The 24,671-nt window shown below is 39.1% G+C and overlaps 1 protein-coding gene across 1 annotated transcript in view; it reads left to right on the forward strand.

Annotated features, from left to right (window-relative positions):
• The window catches only part of LOC146133623 (atrial natriuretic peptide receptor 1-like), a 57,094-nt gene that overhangs the window by 3,436 nt on the left and 28,987 nt on the right, over window positions 1–24,671 (forward strand). Inside the window, exons 2-4 of the mRNA XM_083396984.1 lie at window positions 590–746; window positions 9,182–9,330; window positions 10,819–10,973. Coding sequence (XP_083253110.1) covers window positions 590–746; window positions 9,182–9,330; window positions 10,819–10,973 — 461 coding nt within the window. The remainder of the gene's footprint in view (window positions 1–589; window positions 747–9,181; window positions 9,331–10,818; window positions 10,974–24,671) is intronic.

Below are 24,671 nucleotides of genomic sequence, written 5' to 3' on the forward strand. Positions count from 1 at the left end.
TCGCTTTGTTGTGGGCGCAGAAAAACAATGGTAATTTCGTTGACGATTGTCCCGGGATTTTTTGCTTGTGTCGTTAAGGACGCGAAAGCTATGTTTGCAGTGAGACGGCTCTGGCTTGCACGACGAGGCAGTTTTAGACACTTATGTTAAACGGCCTTTCATATTTCATTGTTGCTAAAAATAACTTTTTGTGAACTGAAATGAAGATTGTGGCTATGTAAGCCAGAAGAAATCACTGACAATCAAAATGGTGAAAAACGCTTTATTTTTCAAGATTTTTTTTTATTCATCTTGCTATTCCCTGTCATTTATAAGCTAGATGTTTAACATTAATGTTTGGATCTTTAAGTAGAACTTTAAGTTCAGCTTAAAACTCCATGCCTCTGTAAAAACTTCTCTAATTATTTTGTTTTAAAATATACTGTTTAGCAAAAGTGTGTATAGCTATTCGCATGTAAAAGACATGTCAGAAAGATACATTGACAATCAAACATACTATTTAGCAAAAGGGTGCATCGTTTTTCGCATGTAAAAGACGTAAAACATCCATTTGCATACAGTCGTTGTAATAATTAGTTTCGTTTCTCAGGATTTCACAGATCGCTTCGGTAGACGCAATGATGCATGACCACATGACCGCTATGATTGGTCCGATGGACGCCTACTCCATGTCACGTGTCGCATCCTTCACTTCTCATTGGAATCTGCTCAACTTCACGCCTGGCTGCATTTCAAGGGGACTCAGGGTGAGTGATAATAAGCATGTGGGAAAATGGAGTCTGCGTTTTGTTTCTTATAGACACGATTGAGTTGAGAAAGACTCATAGACAAAATTGAAAGTGCTCTTCATAGATTTCTGGTTGCCTAAATGAAATAGCAAGTCAAATTAGGGTTGTATTTCTGCAGGATTTTATCCAAAAAATTGAGCTTTGGAGCTTAACTGTAAAAGTGTTGTGAAACATAAACTCTATAAAAGTGTTAGGAATACAGGATTTTTGTGTCCGTCGGACATATGCCTCTTTTAGCCTGTCAAAATTTTTTTTTTATTAGAATGGCGACCTAAAACTAAACGTTTTTTTACGCGGTTACGAAATGAACGTTTTGTTTTCAGTAATGACTGATTGTAATTGGAACAGAGACTTACATTTTTGTTCAGATTGGTTTTGTTTAACATCCCATGCTTAGCAATAGTTTGGGTTGACAAAATTTTTTTAACTTTAAAAAATTGTGTCGCCGCAGAAAGGCCGAGAAACTCAAAGCAACGATGACCTCGTTGTTTCTGATGCTTGTTCCGAAGCTTAAGCTAATGTTGAGTCGAGGTTCGTTAAACTCACGGCCGAACGCGCCTATATTAATTTATTTTGGTCGTTGCATCGGATTAGACTTTGAGCTTGACACGGGCCGCAAGATGTTTGCTGTGATTGACGTCTGTTTACGCCGCCATTAAACGGTTTACGTTTAAAGTTCGACTTTTGTTGTTGGGGAAGGGAATTCGCCGAAAATCGCGCTCGAGACTGTATGGGCGAAAACAATTAAAAGTCAGACGTTAGTTAAATGTTTCAATGCGATATCTGGAGGTAAAAAAGAGCTGAATTCGCATTTTGTTTGCTTAAACCACATGCGATTGTGTTGGGACTTGTGATCAATTACCTCAAGTGCGTTGCCGTTGCACGCTAACACCGTATGAGATTGTTGCAAAAGGTGGCGAAGAAAAGAAAAAGTTAAGCCGCTTTTATCTCGTTCGGAAATCGCCCGGCACACTTGTGTGCTTGAGATCGGAGCGACCTGTAAATGACTCCTACAATTTGCGAGCAAAATAGTCGCAAACCGCGCCTCTGTGGTGAGTGCTTGGGTAAAACCCGCGTGTTAGTTCCTATTTCAAGCTACAGCGTATAATGAACACTTTGTACTTAATCTGGTTGCGACCTAAAGGCCAGCTTGACCACACCCGAAAAAAACGAACTTTTTAGGAAATTCGACATACTAGATCTGCCGTATTAGAATTCTAATCAAGGCCTGGCCTTAATCTGTCGCAGCTGCAGCCCGTAATTAGCCAAGTGTTTTCAACCGACAATTTACTGGAGATGCTTCAGGTTTTACGTAGTAACCGCCGGAAAAACGGTGGTCTTACAAAGTGGCTATTTCGCGTACCACCACACATACCGTTGAGGCTTTTCGTGGAATTACGAAAGGCCGCCATTAGGTGCAAGGGAAACACACAATAAGACCTACAAGGCAGCACAATATCTAAAGCAGAAAAATCTCTAGTACTATAACATTCAGACCAACGACATAATAAAGCTAAATAATACACAGTAATATCCACTACAGGATAAGATCTATGACTGGAATCCGGTACAGAGTTGCTAGGCAATATAGCGCTGGGCGGTAAAATTAGTATCAATTAAATCAAACCATTCCTGCTGAGGTTTACTTTGGAAAGATTCGTTTTCGTTTTAATATTTACCGTAAATTCCTAAAAAAGGCCAATGCACGATTCTGCACATCATATCAGTTTGTGGGTTTCATTTAATCTCGACCAAATAACAAACAGTACAAGAACAAACTTTGTCGAAAAACAATTTTTTCTTCGTTTAGAATCATTCAAGCTTCGTACCTACGAACAGTTCTCCTTGTAGCGTGTCAAGTGTTATTTCTTAGAAATGGTTTTTCAAAGTGTTATAAGCGGAAACATCAAGACCAGGCAAAACTTGAAACGGATGGCAATTGTCCACCTTCACACAAATAAATCAACGCAGGTTAATTGTACATCCGCTGGCTAATCTTGCCAGATTCACTGAGTGCTGGTTAAAGCCGAATCACCACTAATATCATGGTATTACCAGTAATGCCTATACATCATCAAGTTGATCTTCAAAAGATCATTACAAGCGCGGGTTATTTTGAAAGTAGGTCAAAATCAAACAGTCACAACTCATCAGCTTTGTTAAACCAACGTTTCGGCTTACTATTCGGAAAGTTTTCATCGGGGAATGACACACATAGCCAACAAGACGGACGCGTTGGTTTAACAAATATATAACAGAAGAACTTATTTTTATTATACTAAGCCTGGTAGCAACATCATATTTAACTCATCAGGTTGTTTGTTAACTGTCGAGTCGTTAAACTTGTTTGTTTTAACTTAAGTTCATTTCGCCAACTGGTTCTTCCACGGTTGTCCAAAGTGAATGCTGTTTTTGACCTATCACAGAGCATGACTCCTCCAGTCTTGTAATTCAGGTTGCGCAGAACTCTAAAAAAGCTCAATATGGCAATCTTAGCGTGGCGTAAACACGGAAGTGTTTTGCAAAGGCTTGATCATATCTCAAAAGTTGCCATGGCTAAACTTCTTGTACTAACGCAACGCCAACCAAAACAGTTTCGCGATGATGGTATATACTTGTGGTGGTAGTTCAAGCGACCATAAATATTTTAAGGAAGAGATCGTAGAACTATATGCTCTAGAAGGCTATAGATTTAAAGCCTGTAACTGTGTTTCTCAACCTATGGGTCGCGATCCAAAATTCGGTCGCCTATACTGCATTTAGTATTATTTGGTTAGATTTATTGAGATTGGTTCTGCACAAGATTGCTTGAACATTTGGGCAAATTAAAGAACCAATAGAAATACAGCATATCAATTAAATTTGAACTTAATAATGCTATGATCCTATGTTTTGTTCGCTTACAAAAAGTTAAGTGAATATAATAGGATCGCAAAAGTTTTATTGTTGTACCTATACGCTTATAATTTGGACGCTGCGAAAAAAAGTTGAGAAACACTGGCCTCAGAAATACATAGCTACATTTCAAGCCGCCGCTACGATAATTATTTTTTTCTTTTCCCAAACACATAAACGCGTCCAATACTGGATCATCATAACAGATGCAACACGCCATATCCAAAAGTCAACGTCGTGTTGTTAAATCCACGTAAACCACCATTACGTCTCGAACAGTAGAGCGATTTCGCTGTGACATTATTACAAATTGGGGTGAGGCACGTTTTATATTAAGGGCACGTTTTGAAATTCTAAAGTCCACCTTTATAAGCAGCATTCAGGTTTTGCAAAGGGCAAGGCTGTAACGTTTTGCAAAAACAAGTCTTTCGCATAAACAAGTTTTCGTCTTCGAGCGGGCTTTGTTCATTTCCAGCTTGTTGGTGCCATGAATATTTCAACGACTTCAGCGCGACTTTTACTTGCGAAGAAAAACGTCAGGACAGTTTTAAAAAGCCACGAAAATATATATTTTGTTACAGTATAATTTAGAGTTGTCATAATTAAAAAGGGATAATCATATAAAGTTACCAAACGTTTACACTGTTAATGTGACCATCATCTATGATCGTTTTACTTAAGTACTATAGTTAATTCTCACACTTCATTCCAAAAAAGGCGGCCTAGCTATATACATTGGTCAAGTTTAACTATATATTATTTCAGCTATCACACAGGTTGTCATTGGATATTTATCTATTTTTTATGCCGTATACATAAATTTAAGAAGACTATATAATGAAAAAAAAAACAGTATTTCTAAAAAAACAAATTTATTTAATTTGGTTTTAAAGACTATTTATAATACAATCTTTAAATAATAATTCGTTTTAAACTGATTATTATTCGTCACGAAGAAGAAAAATGAGTTCTAACCTTCTTATATTGAGCAACTGAAACGCATATACAACATGTGTATTCTGCGATCAAGCAGAATGCATTAATACTCACAACATGTTGTTTGTCAAGTCGTTGAATCACCCAACAGTTGTGTTCAAACCTCACAACGTTTTTAGCAAATTTTAGCAAACGGCCCGGCTTGACCGTCATTAAAAAAACAACATAGCGTGCGATGCGGTGCGGTGCGGTGCGGTGCGGTGCGGTGCGTCTGGACGCCAAACTTGGGTGGTTTGTGGGAAAAACAAGTGCTCGGAGCGCAGCGGTGGCGTACGACTCGCGTTGTGGTCGAATTCCCGCCCGTCCTTTCCTGCCGTCGGGCCAACGCCGTTAGATTGCAATCGACCGATCGCCGGCAGATTTACAGGGCCGACAGGGTCGCGCGCTAATAGAGTGCCCGACATGAAATGGGACACCTGCTTATGCCGGGTGTCACAAAAAAACCTTGAATGCTAAAAGCCGACATTCGACGCAGTTTGGGAAAAATGGAATCTAGGATTTTCGTGTAAACGTTTGATTTTAAAGCGTATCTATCCCATCGTATTTTATATCTGAAAAAATGTGTAGTGCATTCTACAACCTGGAAAAAAAATCTAATGCATTCTGTAAGCCTGGAGAGAACATCAATCAGTAAAATGAAAATATGTATGCTTTAATTACACATTAAGAAAGATTCTAAAAAGCTTTTTCAGCTTAATTCGCAAAGTAAATAGGTTGACGCCTATTTTCAAACATTTACAATAATAATAAAGTGCCTATATCTGTTTTATTACTTAGATTAAATTTATTTAAAGAACACCCAATTGTCCGTAGTATGCGTGTAGAATCGCTAATAGACAACACTTGAATACGCCTTAAAGCCCATTCAACACCTCAATTTCAGTCAATAACAGCAAGCAAAGCTTCAGGTATCATACTTGACATGCCCATGCCCAACCATCTCGGAATGTGGCTTTAAACAACAGATTCCAATAAAAAGGCCAATTTAAACGGCCAGTTTACAAGGAATTTTTTCAATCACGCTCTCGTGCCTTTTTTCTTGTGTGTCAGTATAAATGGCCACTTTCTTAGAAAGCCGGCTCAAAATTTAGAACTACACGTTCAGTCGCAATTGGTACAGGCCGAAAAAAACGGAGCCGGCCGCAATTCAATGGCCTTTTGCGGCCCGAAAAATGCGACACCCGAGTCTGTTTGTCACTTTTGGCACTGAGGAGAAAATGGCGGCGAAACGATGATGGGTCAATAGGATAAGATCTCGAAATCGTTCATCGTCGAATTCGTCACTCTCTTGCACTGCCTGTAGCCGCGTTTGTTGCGTAACAAAGGCCATTCACCGTTTTGCTTGTTTGACCAAATTTGAAGCTAAACAAAACGCTATTTTATGCTTTTTGCACGCTGTTACTTCCCAATTCGCAAGATTTTGTCAAAAATTCGCTTTGGTTCTGGGAATATTTGGCACAGGGAAACAGGAAACAAGCAAATTTTTATCTTGTTTATCAATCTTGAATCTGATATCCTATTGCAATATCAGACGGGTGCAAAAACGAACGAATCCCGTTATTTTTGAGAGCATTTCAGTACGTTTTCAAATTGGCTGTCACATGTTGTGACTCACTGCTCCTATGGTTTGTGGAGAAACTTGATAAAAACTAAGCGTCAAAACACATTTTCAAAGACGTAAAGTGCTGCTTTGGGTTCCAGAAAAAAGAGTGTCTTGTTTTGTTTGTAAATATTTATTTGAAAAATTTGCGTACAGTTCATCTAAATAGCAAACCATTGCCAGTTCTTTATTAGTTTTTGTGAAAAAGTGTTGTTCTCCATTGCGTTTCCCGAAATTAAATGATGATTTGCACAAAATATTTAGTTAAATTAGTACCATCATTGCGTGTTTTAGTCATAACGCAGAAAATAAGAGTTATTTCACCCGCAAAATTAGCTACTTTAAAGGCAGTGTTATACCTTCTTCCCTTTTTAGCATTTCTCTACCCACACATCTTTCAATTTCTCAAAGTATCTTGCATTTGGCATGTTTTTCAAACCCCATTTCGCGCCATTTATTTTCCTGGAAGTGGCAAACTTGCCGAGGTAGAAAAAGGGTCGCATATGTTTGTTTCTAGACCGGCGCCCACATTTGGACAATCATAAATTAATGCAGACATGGTGACATTCTACGTTCAATTGCTTTATAATTCCGATCAAAAACTCTTTTTTATTATCAGAGACTTTGCGTGGAATAAAGCATTGCAACAAAACCGGGTTTTTAACAAAACAGCTTTTTAAACTGCCTTCCAGTGGCCAAACAATCTGCATCGTTTATATCTCGAGCGTTTTTACGGTGGAGATTGGTGCGAGGCGCCTCGTGTTTACAGCTTGGTGCAACTGTACACACAACAGGCTCGGTTAGATCGAGTTGCCCGATAGAACTCGCCCAATGTCGATGCTGATGCTGCTGCTGCGTCGATGCCATAAGCTTGCCTGTATGCCTGGAGACATATAACGGCAAAAGCGTTGTGTAAAAGCATCTGTATAGGCAGCAACAATAGCGCACGGCAATAATCACTGTTGCGAGATTTGTAACAGCAATAAAAACTTCGCGATTCTTACACTAAGCGTCTTATTGACTCGTAAACTAAACTGTTAGCTACGACTTGTTTTGAAAATTATCGTTTACAGCGTTCGGTTTTGTAGAACGTGCTTGTAAGGTTTTAAGCTTGGCAATTTTTTCACCAGAATACAATAGCGTTATTATCTTGAAACACTGCTCCAGTTATTACGCGTATAGTGCTACTGGATGTCGTGCAATGTTTGGGAAATTTTGTAGGAACACAACACTTAAATTGTAGGGTTATATTGGCCGTTTGGTACGGCTGAGCATATTCGTTCCAACATTGTTAAATCATTAACTATTTCCTTCTTAATTTGTTGTTCCAAGTCGTTTTTTTTTATGAAAGCACATATTGGCACAATGTAAGTTAGCATAGAACAAAAAGTTAAATGAAGGGTTGAAATAATACCAACATCACTTTTACTTTGTTACCTTCTGTTTTACTTATTTAATTCAACAACGTTCATCATATAACCATCGTACAAAGTTTTAAAATTTAAAGGCACACGGCCTTTTCAAGTATATTTGAAAGTCGTGCAATCATTCGAAAAAAAGTTGAAACAATAAGAAGAGCTGAAACAAAGTGGTACACAGTCTTTTATCAAATTACCGAAAGTGTTTTAAAATTTTACGTCAACACGAAGGCTAAATGTGCCTTAACAGCGCATTTTAGTAAATAGTGAAAGACTCTCATACAACGTAAAATGAGACGAGAGTAATTTGATTTGAAACTGTGCATGTGGTGAAGCCACTTCCGTGTCCATCGACCTCAAGAGATTAATCCCATTGCTCTTGCAGCAAGCGCGGTCGACGCCCTTCGCTAATCCAAGGCCGAGATAAACCGAACCGGGTCATTAGTAAGCCGAAAATATTGCAACCGCTCTCTCTCTGTCTTGCTTGGCAGCGCTCGCCGCCTGGGTCGCCTAATCCTTGGACCTACGTCATTCGGTGACGTCACTTGGACCTCTGTCGCGACCTCTCTGGTTTTTCGGCGTTCGATTTCGAGACATGAGTCTCCGACATTCTGCGAAGCAGGGTCTCGAGATTTTTTTTCGACTTATGTAAGGATAGGTGTCGTTGTTTTTACTGGAAATTTTAGTTATAAAACCGATAAACAACTGAAATATTCGTATGCAGGTGTCTACCACTGCGATCTATAGTCTTCAAGAAGTCTATATGATCAATGACGCAGTACACATGTCATAATACTTGATGAAACGATTTCGGTTGGCCCTCCTGAAGTTTACGATGTAACTAATAAACAAACTAAACAGCTTACTTTACAATTTGGTTCTTTTTAGTGCTCGCGAAACAGCAGTAAACAATTCTTAACTGGCACCTACAATCGCCTCATTACAGTTTCTCTATAGAATGTTTAAAAATTGGTTCTTATAAGGTATGTCCAACTGTTTTCCGTATGGTTTATTCGCGAAAGAGGTTTCATAAGCTTGACACTTGGTTTCCTGCCATACAAAATTCGCACGGGTTTCTCCAATCGGCATACTCTTACACGCCGGAAGTTTGTCCAAAATCAAAACAGAAATCCTATGAACCGAAACACTCATATAAACAATGTGTATAATCTGTGATCAAGCCCTTGCCTTGCTTGCACGAAAATCCTGATTAGGCCGACCGATTTTTTTTTTGAGCCTTTCTGAAAGTTAAGTTTGCAGTCCGACTGTATCGGTCACACTTTTCGAAAGCATCATGTGTAGAAGTCATAAGTATTCGATACATTTCTAATTTTTATATGAACCGAAACATTCATATACACAATGTGTATAATGTGAGTTCAAACCCTGACCTTGCTTGCACGAAAAATCCTTTTGGCCGGCTGTCCTTTCCGGAGGCATCATTCGCAGAAGTCATTTGTTTACGATAAGCTTTTTATTTGCAGAGCCCGTACAAAGGCGATGAAGCAGCTACGACCTTGGTGAGAACTGGACCGGTTGAAACACAGGTTGGAAACTGCGTCGCATCGATCCTCGGTTACTACAACTGGTCGACCACAGCCACCGAAGTATTTGACGACAACCTTCATGAAAGGTGGGTACGAAACAATTGAACGATCGTAATCACCTTACATGAGATTTATAAGCGATTGGCAGTTAAGAAATGGCTAAAGCAATTTTCAAGCCCCGGTTAAGTGAACACCTTTTTTCCAAGGCCCGAAAGAGTTGAATAGTCTTTCCAAGGCCCGAAAGACTCTAAAGTAATGTCGTGTATGGTAGAGCCTAGAATCAAGTGTTTTAAAGCTAAAAATCGCAGTTACGACGAACCTTATTCTTGATTGGTGAAATATTAATTTGTCAAATTTTAAATGCTGTTAATAGCTTTAATCATATTTTGGGGAAGTTTCTGTAAATAATTTAAAATTTTAAAAGAAATGAGATAAACTAATATTGTACGCCAGCGAAAAGAAAAATGTCACTGAAAACATCACATCAACATTAGCAGTATAAGTAATCCGTAGCATTAAGCCATACTTCAAGGAGACAAATTCGAATTCGTAAAAAAACAAGCATCTTAAAGGTAAAATCCTGACAAAACTAAATGAATGTGGGAAATCCTTTATTCTCAGCATCACCAAAAATCTGATTTCCTTTTACACAGCAGTGTTCGGTAACATACACTCACAGTGTGGCTCCATTATGGAAAGTGTAGCATTGCGCTAAGCCAGTAAACGCATTAATCCTCCACACATATTAGCAGAAAGCCGCAAGCATGCGCGTCACACGGGGCCATGTGTCCAGGCAAAATGTTGTGTGTGGTGACCATACACCCGCTCGACCTTTCGGCGCACGCAACGTTGTAGAATTCGTCAATATCTTATATAAGCGCGAGGGCTTCCCAGAAGAGAGATCAACGTTCCTGGAAGAGACTGGAACCAGTCCTATAGCCGCATTTTTCGTCGACTTACGAAAAACCGACGCCATTTTGCGAGCTCGGTCTGTAATTAATTGTTTTACTGGCCAACATATTTATTTTCTGGCAACATCTTGTTATTTGTTAACGTTTATCTTTAACAATTAACATTGAGTTGTTATAAAAGACGTCTTATGAATATCCAGTGGGTAACGTTGTTAATATGTGTTTGCGGAGATTTCAAGCAACCATCATTGTAAACATATAGCATCGGAATTCATCTTGTTATTATAAAATAAATTAGCAACATGATTAGGAAAATTCTGAAATCAGATATTAAAAAACATTTCGGTTTCAGCCCCAACTTTTTGAAGTGCTTGACCGATGATGTTATATTACCATTGGTTTGACTCTGCGGTCTTTACAATGTTTACAAATGAAAAAAGTTGTGATATGCGAGCTGTTCGTGGTTCAGTATTCAAACCGCTCTAATCCGTTTATGATCAAGGTTATAATTTCTCACATTTAGATTGCCAGCTTAAATCATCTTCAGTGTACAGACATTATTTATTAGCATCACCAACAAGCCGATTCCATCTAAATATAAGCGCCTTGCACGCATTCCTTCATTTTCAGATTTAACTATACTCAATTTGTTTTTATGACCAGATTTCATTACTTTATGGCCGAAGGGATATACGAGCAAGTGATAAAGACAGACCCTAATTACAAGATGGAGCAAATTCGCCTGTCAGAATACTTGCAGGCCGACGGAACTTACAGCTACGACACGGCCATGAAGGCTCTCAACAACTTTGCCAGAGGTGAGAAAACAGTTGCCTACAAACTTGCTTGTATAATGGGCATTTGTTCCTTTCGGTTGCTTTACTAAGAAATCATTGACTTTGTCGCCGATTTATAAAATATGTGGTTCAGTTATATCGTAGTAAAACAGCCAGATAACGTGCACATTGAATGTTAGCTTAATGAGGCAAGCATTATTTTTTTCCTTTCTTGAATTTATTTGTTAAGGGTTATATAATGTCAAATAATAGATTATTTTTATAGTTTTATTGGCCTTTAACAATAGAATACTCTAGCAAAGCGAGCAATTCATGTCAGACACCATTAAAAGATCGTAATTGCCAGCAAAGGCATCGTCAGTATATCTTATTTCGGATGAATCAATCTGAATTGTTGTTTTTCTCGAGTATTCAGCTGTTACTGATCAGGTCGACATTTAACTTGCAAAGGTCAAGGTGATTTCCAATATCACATATTCAGTGCAACATTGGTCTCTAAAACGACCTTGTATTGCCAGAACACATGCGATGACAAAAATTGTAAGAAAATCAGTAATCAAAATCAGGAAAGATAAATTATGTTTCACAAATTTGGTGTCAAATGTAGGCTACAGAAAACCGAAACATTGAGTTCAAGCGGTTTAGAAGAGTTCGTCGAACGAACCTATGCTCCAAACTGAAAATGAATCATTCTGAGAATCGAAAGATTCGGTCCCATCACCAATTCGGCAACGCCTTTCATCCTCTAGCGATAAATAACCTCAACTTGTGACCGGGCCGTTGGTTTGTGATCTGCCAATGTTTTCAAAATCCGTTTGAGATTGGCGGTAATCTGACAACTGTTTGATTTGTGTTGTTTCTTGATCAAAGTGTGAGACCTGCACAGATATGTGGAAACTTGTTTCTTGATTTGTGCCACCAGCCTTTAACATTATTATACCGTATAAGGTAAGGGAATACATTCTTTAGTATAAAGCTTGTTTATCAAAATGGTCGCGAAAGGTTGGGTTTTATAAAGATTTCTAGAGCTATTTACAATGAAGAGTCAATATTGTTTCAGTGGTTTGTTACAAAATTAAATTGACAATTAACATCATTTTCTATTAGCATTTGCTCAATTTTATCATTGTAGTCAAAAGAAACACAGGTTTCTCAAAAGGATCTTTGTTTAACTTTACGAAATGGCATTGTGGAGTATTGTTTAGGTGCAATGTATTTTTCCTGAGCAAAATTAACTCAGCAGGTTTGAGAGAAATATACCCTAGCTTAACTTTTGTGGTTTAAGAATAGTTAACAAGTTATTCAAATAAATACACAGGCTTCATCTTCTAAAAAAGAACGGCTATGACAGAATGATTAATGCTTAAAGCCTTCTAAAGGAAGTCAGCCAAAATTATACTGGAACCAAGAAGTAAAAACAGAACCATGCAGATTCATGCCACAACACTAGAAAGAAAGCTTGGCTTGCTGCATTCCCGTCAAACAGCAGATTGGGCGTTTTCGCAAGGCTATGGGACCAAAGATGGGCGATCTCTTCAGTTCAGATTTGTTTTGGTGTTTACTCCTCGGACGTTAGCTTCTGCTAGCTCCCGTTACCTTTCCGCCACTATTTTGACAATCCTGACTTAAACCTGCGCCCGACAACCGACCAGTATTTTTTTCTTCCGACACGCATTAAAGCATCCGCCCAACTTGATCGTGTTAATTTTAACGTTGGCAATAGCAAGTCTTTGCATAGAATAATGCAAAGTCTTGGCATCATAAAGGATATAAGTTGCAGTAAATTTATTGGAAAAAGGTACACAAGGGAGTCATCTTAGGTTAACGTTCGGAACAAATCTATCGGAATAAACAAAAAAAAACATCGGAAATGAATCACAAAAATTATTCGAAATTATCACACAATGTTACCTTCTTCTGTATGGGATTTTACATTCCCAAGAGTCGCCTGTTCGCATTTGATGTGTGATTATAGAAGCGTCTTTAATTACATTTTAAAAGAAGGAGATTGATAATTGGAATGATAAGTAAAGATTGGGAATATCGATTAAACTTGTACTTATTGTACTTCATTTGAGCGAGATTTTGCCTTCTCTAAATCCAAACTAACAAATCGTAGATCCACTTTAAAACGAGTGAAACTTCGGGAAAAAACTCTTTCAAAGCCCACAGAACAGTACTGTCGACTTTAAGGAGTTAAACTCGCGACACGAAGATTTACACGCAAATGCAAGGCGTCCATATTCCCAGAACAAACGGCCGATAAGCCCTGGGCAATGTTTTTAATGTCAGCATTTCGGCAGCAGCTTTTTGCATCGAAGAATGTCAAGGCTTAACTGACGACGGCCGCTAACGCTTAACTAGAGAGCAAATCTCATCGATTTTAGTCAAAGCTTGAGCGAAGAAGGTATAAGGACATGCAAAGGAAACATGAAACAAGTATTAAGTAGAGATGGCCGTTTTCTATACGAAATACCTTAGGGAAATTCTATACGAAATACCTTAGGGAAATTCTATACGAAATACCTTAAAGATCACATTTCCGCACTTTCGTCGATTACAAACTCCCATTCTTACAAATATTTTGCTTATCAACTGTTTGGCCTAAAAATATTTTTCCTTTTTTATGTGGTTCACTAAAGTCCTTAAGGTTCGCCATTTTAATACACTTTTAGCATAACTTCTCAGTTTATTAATAGAACTTCGACAAAGTTTTGCGTGATACTTTCAAATTAGGCCGGTATTAAAGTTCAATAAGCCACAGGCGGGTATGAAGCGACAGCTATTACCCTTGTTTATTAGAATAAGATCGACTATTTTGTCGCACGCCCGACCCAAATCACGTCACATCGATAAGAAGTTCTCCAAATGACTAATTTTTCCGAGAAGTGTTTTTATTTTCATAAATGCGGGGGCGTCAAATAAACGGTGGATTTTTTCGAACTCGCAAAAATGTCTCACGTTGCTAAAATAATTTATCCGTAATGGAGTAATTATGCGTGTAGGATCATTGTGTCAAAAATTCTGTATACTTTTTATTTGATAGATAATTTCCTAAATGGTTTTACGATATATTCTGAAACAAGTCGTGTTATTAAAGGGCCTCTCTGTTGTATTCGTATAACTTTAATTTGGTACAAGTAACGCATAATTTTAATAGTTGTCAAACCTCGTGGTATGCCTAAAAAGGTTACAGTATTGCGAATGGCTAATATAAGGTGACTTGTCTTTTGGGGGGGGGGGCTGTTTTGTTTGAATGTTACAAGCGAGTAAGTATTCCGTGAAAACGCGTGTAGCACAGCATAACAGACTTTAGTGGGATAGCAACGGTAAAAACTTCCCTTAATCGTCAATCGTGTTCGCTTTGAGTGGCATTTGATTATTTTTAGTTGCAGCTAATAGCTTGTGTTATATGACTTGAAAGTAGGTCACTCGGACAATGCTAGATCGCAAAACATTCTCTCCAATGTTAATTTCAATTAGTTTTGCCATTTTGTTTTACAAAAGTCGTACATATATGGACTAAAATGAGTAAATTGGCGCGCCGTTGGAGCTAATCGTTAGAGGTTTTTATAAAAAATCCGGCAAAATATTGTTTTTCCAATGTCACAAAATCACATTTACTTAGAAAAACTATTTTTAAAATAAGGACATTTTAGATGAAATGAAGTAACAGTAATGCTAGCTCCTCAAGCTTCGGTTTGTGTAGTTGACGCCGCCCTAGATTTATTCAAATGCGTAAACCACGTCTCGCGTAGGCCTCTGTGACATCATAATCGTAAAGACGCCCTTACTGTCACGTACGCAAGAGACTACACATTTTGCCCGGGAAGTATAGGCACGTCATTAGGAATTGCGAGCTTTTTAGATTTCCATCTAAAGGGTCTTCTAGCTCGGTGTCCTATGGGTCATTGCCCGTATATATTTGGTAATTGCGATTCGTTTTGGTTGTTTAGGGCGGTCGCAGGCTATTTTGGGGCCAATAATAACATCATCAAGGTGTTTTTCTTGCTCGCAATGCACCGAAATCAGTTTAAACCTAACAAAGCCATTCTCGTATACCGAAATTTATGATTATGTGTGTCAAGATCAATATTTAATATAAATAAAGTTTGTCTGTCAACGGTTTTATTAAAAACCAAAAGCGCGAGATTCTGCGTCTGACATGTAGATTGCCCATCCTTGAATACTTTTCCCTACCACCCAAAAGTAATCCCTGTAATCCCAGTAAAATAAACTGCTTCAAAGGGCAAGAATAATCTGTTTTGCTGCGAAAAATGTCGGTTTCTTCATTTCAAGGCTATAACACCTCTTTTTGCGCCAAAATCTACATTAAATGTGGTGCAAAATCTCGATTAAGCTAATCTCGCGTACTTTGTCTTGTTGTTCTTGGACCCTTCAGATTTTCGGTCTTCAGGATCACTTACGCAATGCCGTGACCAATCGTTGTTTTGGAAACCGGGCGACCGCCGAAGTCATTAGCCTCTGCCCAGTTCAGCTCGGGCGAAATTAGGCGGCGGTTTTTTTCTTCGCGATAAAATCATACATTTCTAGCCGTCCGCGCAAAAACGGAATCTAATGCAAGTAGAGCGCTTGATTCAAGATATCGTAGCCGCATCTTTAAATCGGGCGGTCAAAATGCACTCTGTTTTTCTCGCTTTGCGGCGCAACTAAAATAATTGGCAATCATTTTCGAGGTTTTCGGTCTGGTTTACGTAGGCAAAAGTTGACTCTGTTAGATTCCTTCGAAGTGTTTTATCGTTTAAGGTAGAGTAATTGCCGATTTGCTGACGACAGACTGCCGTTTGTTTGTTGTCGGATTTCTGTTGAAGTAACAAACCAGGCATTGACGCACATTCGTTCAAAAAGTGCATCGTTTTATCTTCAGCCTGCAAATTATGGACATAAACAATATGAAACAAAATCGATTAATTTGTCTTTTAGGCCTTTAAGTTAAATGTCACACAATCTTACCCACTGTTTCACATTTTGATGTTTCAAAGTGTTTAAAAAGATCTTAAATATTTGTTGCAATGCCACATCGGGAAAGAATGAAACAATCGCATTTTTTAGGTTTCTAGCTATAAATACTCGGTTAGTATACTAAAATAAATGGCTGTTGTAGTTTACATACACGGTGTATCCCTTAAGTATCTCTGGGTAAGAGAAAGCTGATTGTTATACAGCCGCATTGTAAAGAAGGCTACAAAATAATAAAACGTGCCAGTTATTTATAGGCAAGACCACCCAAAGGATTTGACTCAAGCCTCTATACTATTTCTGTTATATTTCTGTTGTTGCACAATGTTTTGCACTCGTTTAAAGTTTTATTGTGTCCTGAAGTAAAGGTTCAAAAGAATATTTTTGTGTGTACTGCGACCACAAAGAAGAAAATGGCGAAATTAAGCCGAAATCCTGTGTTTGTAACGACAAAGTTATATAGTACTGCCAATGCTGCCAGTAAAACTGGTCACAAATAGGGAAGGCATCTTTAGTTGTCGACAAATGTAAAGATATTTTACTTTGAAGAAATCTACTTACCTGTAGCAAATGATATAAAAAAGCCTTACATTGCGACGAGCGTGCGAGTTCGCATTGACTATTCAAATAACTCTACGTCGTGAAAACAAGTTACGCAAACTGTTGCAATTTTATACTCAGCACAAGATTGCGACGTTGTAGGTCGACGCCCCACACTAGGAAATTCCTTCAACTGACAGGCTTTATGGCTTGTGCCTTCGTGAGTAGTGCTTTGCCACTTCTTTCCTTCAGAGCTGGAGACAGCTGAAAGTCCACCGAAAACGGCTTTTACAGGAATCGCAACGAATCAAAATATTTTGCAGGTTTTTCTGATAGGATATTGGTGTTTCGCCGGCGACTGGGTTCGAAGCGTCCAAGCTGCTCGCCATATTAGGAGCTTCGGTTGTTATATGCCTTTTAACTATCCTTCAAAACTATACTCAGCTTAAAGTATACCTAAAACGGCTATTTCAGGAATGGATATATTTTGCAGTTGTTTGATAGGACATGTGTTTTTCACCGTCAACTGGATTTGTAACGTTCAAGCTGCTGGCCGTATTAGGAGCTTAGAAAGTTCTTTTTCCCCTAACTGTCCTTGAGAGTTATAGACAGTTGTCCGCCGAAAACGACTTTTCCGGGAATTGCACCGAACGAAATATATTGCAGGCTTTTTGATAGAACGTGTGTTTTTCGCCGTCAACTGGGTTCGAAGCTTCCAAGCTGCTGGCCATATTAGGAACTTTGGACGTTCTTTGCAGCTGTGAGCGTGGGTTAAAGCCGTAAAACAAGCTTGCCTGATGATAGCTCGCGTGTGGACTATTCCGCGCCGGGGTCGGCAATCTTGCGTCGGGCGATGTGCCCATTGCGGCAATCGAAGGGATTTAGATCACTATCAGACATTGTCGGAAAACCCGTGAAATTCGCGCCAGTTTTAAAACAACCGCACGACGGCCATGACCCATAGGATGGAGAGTTTATTTTGTCAAGTTGCTTTAAGCAGCGCCTGGAATGCAAGGTTTTCTCGCAAAATATTAGATTGATTTCTTGCATAAGCGGCAACACGTAGCTCGCCTTTACACGCGACGGCTCGTGTCCTTGTGAGTTCGCGGTCGCACTGGGCTAATCTTGACACGTATACTGACAAGTTTATTGCTCGATCATAGCCCCGCACGCAACACGGGCTTAAATGCCATGGCATTTGCAGCGAACAGAAACCGAAAAGTATATAGCTCATTTAACCGACAGGTGCACATCAGGGCAACATCACGTATAGTCGAGGTCTAATGGGTTGCCCGAAGGGTGGCCATCAGTTGTTAACTTCAGCTTTTAGAACCCCGTTTGTTTAAGGTCTAACATCATTTATATCAATATGTTTAAACAAAAAAAAACCTATCGAAAGATGATGTGTTTTCTTTCGAAAATTAATGTGAGCGTTTGGGGTAGCAGCAACCATCTATTGTCATGTTTTAGTTAAAAAATAACTTTTTGCTTGAATATTCGAACAATTAAGAGAAAAAAATTAATAAAATAGTTAACATTGAAGAAGGAAATATTTGGGAGGATGTGGAACAATTAAGAGCCGTCACTTAATGTATTCTTTCAACTTAGTAGACTGACTATATACAGCGATTTTTAGCGTACATATTTTATCGAGTTTTATTCTTCGATTCTCATCTCAATGCAGTTTACAGCGAGCGTTATATAACGTTAGTTCGTTTTACATGAAGCTGGCAACGTATGAGATGACTTTTAGATTACACTGGATTTAGACGTTTAACGCCAAAGTATCTTCAAAAGCTGTTACTTGGAACGCTTAAGACGAAGATTGTAATCATGGAAAAGCGAAAATGCATGTATACAATTAAATATTGTGGGAATTTGTTTGAAAGGTTAAGCACCATGCCTAAACAAAAGGGCTGCAGCGAGCCTTTTTAGCAGAAATCGAACAGGACGGATGCGCACTTAAGAAGATTGGCAGTTTTAAACTGATCACCGCAATATTTTGAAGATAAATCTCACAAAATACCATCTGCATTGGATCGCCCGACAATCCTCCGTTGAAAAACATCGAAACAAACAAAGCCTTGCCCATTTTGTAAACTTGCTCCTAATGCGTCCGGAACACTGGAGGTTTTTGTGCTCGCAAAATTTCCCAGAAACTTTAATCAACTCTCAAGCAGGTACGCTATGCGAAACGTGACCGGTCGGGTTTAAGTAGTTTACCACAAAGCTTACGCTATGTATAGAAGGACCGTAAGATCAGCAACAAGCAGTGAAATATCTTTGCAAGTGTGCATATCGAAATGTTGGATTTGAGTAAAATAGATATGTTTATTTTGGGGGAAATGGATTCCCAGGAAGCAGCGAAATACCGTTAGGTGATCACAGATGCTTCCTGATCGCAAACTCGTATAATTAGAGTAAGTGCACACAAAGCGTCAACACTCTGACAACGGTTTAAAACTGATATTTTTATAAAATAAACAATTCTGCACCGAAAAGTTAGGCAAAATACTTGGGAATTGCCGAAGAGCTCTTTTTGGTAAAAAAAGCCTTCTCAATTTTTTTGTAAACGTATTTTCGTCGCTTGCAGCAAATCTTTGATCCGCTGATCAAGTATGAATAATGAAGTTGTCTGTCCTCCAGTTAGCAATTTCTGTACACTTTTAATCAGTAGCAACATAGAAAATTATTATCAAGCTACAACAAAGAAATTCCTTTGGAAATTCCTTTCTAGATTTTGAACACCGGAAAAATGTTTTTTACAATCCAAATATTTTATAACTCTTTTAGGCTCTAAACATTGGATCAGGTACGACCATTTCTTCTCATCGCTTTCCCGCTTTTCTCACAGCAAGTGAAGACGCAACGCGATTACGTCACGGTTTCCGCCTTCAAAGAAGAGGCGAGATTACACTTTGGCGGCGAACCACAATGTCACAGTCGGCCCAAGTGTAAGCGGACATTTCGTCCAATAAACAGGAGGATTAGTGTGGGCCACCGCGTCTATTAGCCTGTCACAAATCGTGTATCCACTTGGTAACCGCTTCTTTATCGTGAACTCTTCAGTTGTTGTTCTCTGTACGGCTGCTGCCTTCAGTTTCTTAGCGTTGAACTTTGCAGTTCATAGCGGGAGGCGTTTTACACAACCAATGAATTGTTTGAGGATCAAAAGGAAGTGGCTTGATAATGAAATGCAAAGCAAAAAAGGTCGAGTAGATCGACATCATCTTGATTAGGACCTTTCGATACGAGCTTGCATCATTCTTCAGTTAATGTGGAGTAATGTGGATTTTAGCACAAATATAGCCGTACGATACCAACGAGAGTATGAATGTGTATTTGTTTACAATTTTTATCAAAATGTCCACAAACGATGTGTTACATAATCATACGTTACAATGCCTTACATCATCGCTTTAAAAAGTAATAATCTTATCACAACTTCAGTAGGTCTTCCATAATCCGTGTGCACCACCCCAACGCAGAGGATTGAAATCTCACAAAGCAAAAAAAATGAGCGCTAAACATCGCTCAGCTTCGATTCGAGTTTGCTGCGCTATCAAGGCCCGGTGTTTATCAAACGGTGATCTCACCAACAAAGAACGCCTCGGCATTACCTCGGGCTGCCAACCGATTCGAATCTCCTTCCAAAGTTCCAACTGGTTCGTCTGCTGTTGTCGTCGGCAACAAACATTCGCATTTTCGCTCTAGCACCTGAAGTACAACGCGGGCTGCGAGTTCAAACAACTAAACCGGAACTCGGGGTTGCGGCTGAAGGGTGGATCGACTCGCGATATTTGCAAGGGTGTGAATTTGGACTAGGGGTGTCCGATAAAAGAGGATGGGAGTCGATACCCGATCCCAAGTGGTATAGTATCGGTACTTGTACGATACTACGGTAGTATTAATGCCGATCCTAAACCTAATTAACATAGGAGTTTGAGCCTGGATTTGCGATCGAAACAGCGATTTTTATCTTGAAACACGAATGATAACGATAAAGAAAACTTTCACATATTAACCTGGAAAACATTACCTTTAATCGATTTAATTTCATAATTCTGCTTTTTTTCGCATTTGTGTGATAAACGGTGAACATTTCGAGAAGTGTTTACTGTCATAGTTTATATAAAGTTAAAAACGCGCTGGCCAAGCCAAAAGATCGAGAATGAGACGATGTCGTAATCAAGCCTTTTTGGATACCGCTTGACATTTCGCTGCACAGCAATCTTCGTAACCGCGCGATTAGCATGCAAACTTGCGGCAACAACCGACGTCGGGCCATCAGGAAGACTTGAGATATATTAATCAACAGGGCGGCGTGCTTGTTTTCCGTGTTTTTAGCCTAGAAAGCAGCTCATCTTCGCGGCGTAAACTTTTCTAGAAACTGCAAACCTTCAAAAACGCTTCCACAATCCCTCTAAGCGCTCTTGTATCACTCACGCCTGTTTGTAAAGCGAGCTTCGTCAAAATATTGGGTCACCGTATTTGCGTGTTGTGTTTTCTTCCAGCCTCCTGGGTAAATTAACCTAATCCGACATGTGCTTCGACTATATCGCAGCAGCAGAGCACAAGCGAATTAAGAGAGCGATTATAAACGGATTGTGCAAACGTTCGCCATTTCGTTGAAGGAAAGAGCAGCGTTCCTCGTCAAATTGACTTGGTTTTATTGCCCGCCTATAATAATTCGTAGAGTCAATAGCAGCAATAGCCTCCCTCGCCATTTTGTTCGATGCTGGCGCTAAATCTGTAGTGAGAGTTCAAATCTCTTGATGAGATTAGCTTTGAATGCTTCGATGCCACACCTTTACACTCGAGCAGTGCGCTGCAGTTTGGTCGTGCCTTCATACTGTTGCTAGTACTTAAAAAAAGTTAAATTTGAACTTTAGAAAAGTTAACTGTCAAGGATTTTTGAAGTTAACTATGAAGAATTCAGCTGAAATCCGACCGAGCAAAAATAGTGTTATAAACATGGTAGGCAACATACCTTTAAACGAACTTAATTGCATTCGACTGTTAAGACTCTTATTATATTGAACAAATGTGTGGCACAATTACCGAAGTTTTCGCCATTAACTCTTTTGTACTTTCCCTGTGCTGTTAGCCAATCGTTGCAAGTTCGATTTTGATTAGTTTTTAATGTAAGAGAAAACGAAAGAATCGATGGGCCAAGCGCCGGGCGAGATTGGCGAAACGCACCCTTAACGATCCACAAACCGTGAAATTGCCTATCATGTGTTTCTACCGAGATAAATTGCTATCTGTGCGAAGTCAGCAAACTTTACGAGTTGTGGTCGCAGCCGTTTGCATAGAACTTGACTGTTCTGACAGCTTTCTTAAACAGAAGTTATTTATTTCGACAGTAGTTGAGCATAAAGACTAAAAAAACTCCAAAAACCGGGTCAAGCCTCTTTTAATGTCATGTCTGGTGCGATAAACTTCCGGGAAACGATATTTTGGGTGGGAGGGTTAGATTAAACACTAAGATTTTCGGGAGAAACCCTATAGATAACAAGGCTATTTGACCCTGCCTAATTTGGATTTCTTTTTCAACTGAAAGATTGTCGCACCCTCATATTTTAACAAGAACACATCAACCAACACGCTCTTCCGAGAAGCGGAACATCTTCCCTTTCCATTAGAACAAGTATAAAGGGCTGGCTCACATTGGTAAACATGTAAAAAATACCGAATATGGATTTCGTGTCAAAACGCTCTAAAATTACGCAGCAAATCAACTTTCTCCTTTCGATTTTTACAAGCCTATCCCATTGTAAGAAGTATAAACGTTAGAATGCCATGTTGTGTGGAGAAGGTTATATAACTTAGGGCAAAGAATAATATGATATTATCTACAAAATGAATCTCATATATTTAAAGCATCACATGGATCTTGCTTAAAAAGGTTGTGAATACCTCAACTTCATACAAAGTAAATGGTATTTCCAGCTACCAACTATTTGGCGCACATAATAAAAGTTGGCATAAATTGTCTAATAGTAACAATAGAAAAACCACGCTTATCGAGAAACTCATAACAAACTACTATATATATAAGGAGCCGCTAACCCATAACAGGACCATTGAGCATTAATTAGGAATAGTTGAATCGACTAAAAACACGGTCCTCCTCACACAAGAGACGAAAAAAATTCGCTAAATCTATTCGTTTTTCGTGCAAAACTTGAGATAAATAACTCGAATTTATATTGAAATGTTAAACTAAAAAAAAGCCATTTTGAAAACAGTGACTTAAGTCCAAGTCAAACCATTTGTCCCGAAGCCTTAATTCCAGTGAAGTTTGAAAATAGTGAGTTAGGTCATTACAACACCGCATAACTGCGCCGCTCGACTTCTAATTGACAGTGCAATCTCGCTTCTCCGTCGAGATTAGCGTGTGGATACATGGGACAGTTGTGGTGCCTCTAATGCAGGATCAGCGCCCTGCTTCGGCGTCGCTTGCCACGCCTTCTACGTAGGTTGCCTGTTTCCAATCAAAACACGATCACACCACCATCTCGACTGCTACCGGCTTGCTAGGTTTGCGGGTGAACGGATTCAACGAAATTCGCACTAATCTTGGGTCTTGGGTTTGTATTTTTTTCCCGAGCGCCTTACCCTTCGAAACGCGCCGCGGTTAGGATCGTGATAAGCTAATGCTCGCTGTTTAGTTGTCGGAAAAACAAGTGTCGACCATTGTTTTATTTTTGCAACATTGTTAAGGTATGGAAAATGTTTTTTTTGGATACATTTCGTACGATTCTAGCAGATATCGTAATTTTAAAACCTTTTGCTAATTTTGCTACGCGTTGTCATTCAACGGTAGGTGTTAATTGCTGTGTTTGATGAGTTTAAAAGTAACTTACATTCAAGTCTTATTATCGTTTTTTATTCAAGCGCTGGAAACGCGTTAAATGTGAGTTCGAATAGTTGGGTTCTATGACGATTTTGCTAATAAAACACGTTAGATTTTAGAACGGCCCCCCCAAACATTGTATCTTTAGTCATTAGGCCTACATGCCATAAATGAATTAGAAAAGAGAAATATTGCGAAAAAACCTTAAATTTCTTCTGTTGTACATTTCAAAAAAGAATTTGTTTTCGGTTGAATCTTAATCCACCAATTAAGATGTTAACCAGAGGCACAAATATCGCGCTTCATGCAACTGCCTCGAGGGTTAATACTGGGATCAAAAAATCAGATTGCCGTTCCGTGGTAAAATCCCAAAATAAGTCCCGCTTAGATTGACAGCGCACCAAAAGCGATTGCAGGGCTATTTCGAAATTTGACACGTACTCAATTTTGCTCGCGGCCCTAAACGGCTGAGAAATTTACGTGGAATAAACCCGCGCTTTGTTATTTAGGATAGATCTTAGCACCTGTGATATCAGATTACATTGAGGCATTTTAACATAATTTAATTTGATTTAAACGAAAATTAATCTCTGTATTTGAATTTAACTTGTGTAATGGATGTACATTACTGCCTAATTAAATATATTTCATTCTACAGTTTTATAAAAGGGGGTATCTGCTGGTCGATACGGCTAAAACTCAAAATCTAAAAACTGGAGTAAATTGCAGGATATGATTGATTTCGCTTTTAAACTTTTAGTTTCAGTTGTTTATCCAAGGAATTCGGTTCACTGCACTGCCCAAAAAGTATATATTTGGCATTTTTCGCGACACATCAAGGTTTTAAGCATGATTCACTGCACACCGTGGCGCTTACACTCCACGAAGGCGCGAAATAACAACTTCTCGCATGCCGGATCAAACATGGCGCCCGTTTTGCGCGCAGCAGGCGTAAACAAGTGGGACAAATTGTCGCAATTTGGCCTCGGCAACGAGCCCCGGCGTCTCTTTGAAACGTAATTGCTGGTCTATTTAGCGCGATCCGACCGAAATTCACACCCTTGGCCCGAACCCAATCCTCTCCAGATGTTCGGAGTGCCCGGAATGCCTTTCAAGGTCACGCCAATGTCACACCGCCCGCGCACGTGTTTACACAAGGAGTTAAAGCGTCTGTAAAAACACATTTGCCAAGTTGAATTGCAGCCTTTCTAGCGTTTTCAGGCCCCAAAATTATCCATCACACGAGTCAGACAGCAGGTTTTGCAACATAATGGGAATTTCAATGTTATACAAGCAGTTTTTTTCTAGAAGTTGCTTTTTATAATCACCAGTAAAACGTT

This window comes from Ascidiella aspersa, chromosome 9, assembly GCF_963924565.1.
Source record: "Ascidiella aspersa chromosome 9, kaAscAspe10.2, whole genome shotgun sequence".
NCBI lineage: Eukaryota > Metazoa > Chordata > Ascidiacea > Phlebobranchia > Ascidiidae > Ascidiella > Ascidiella aspersa.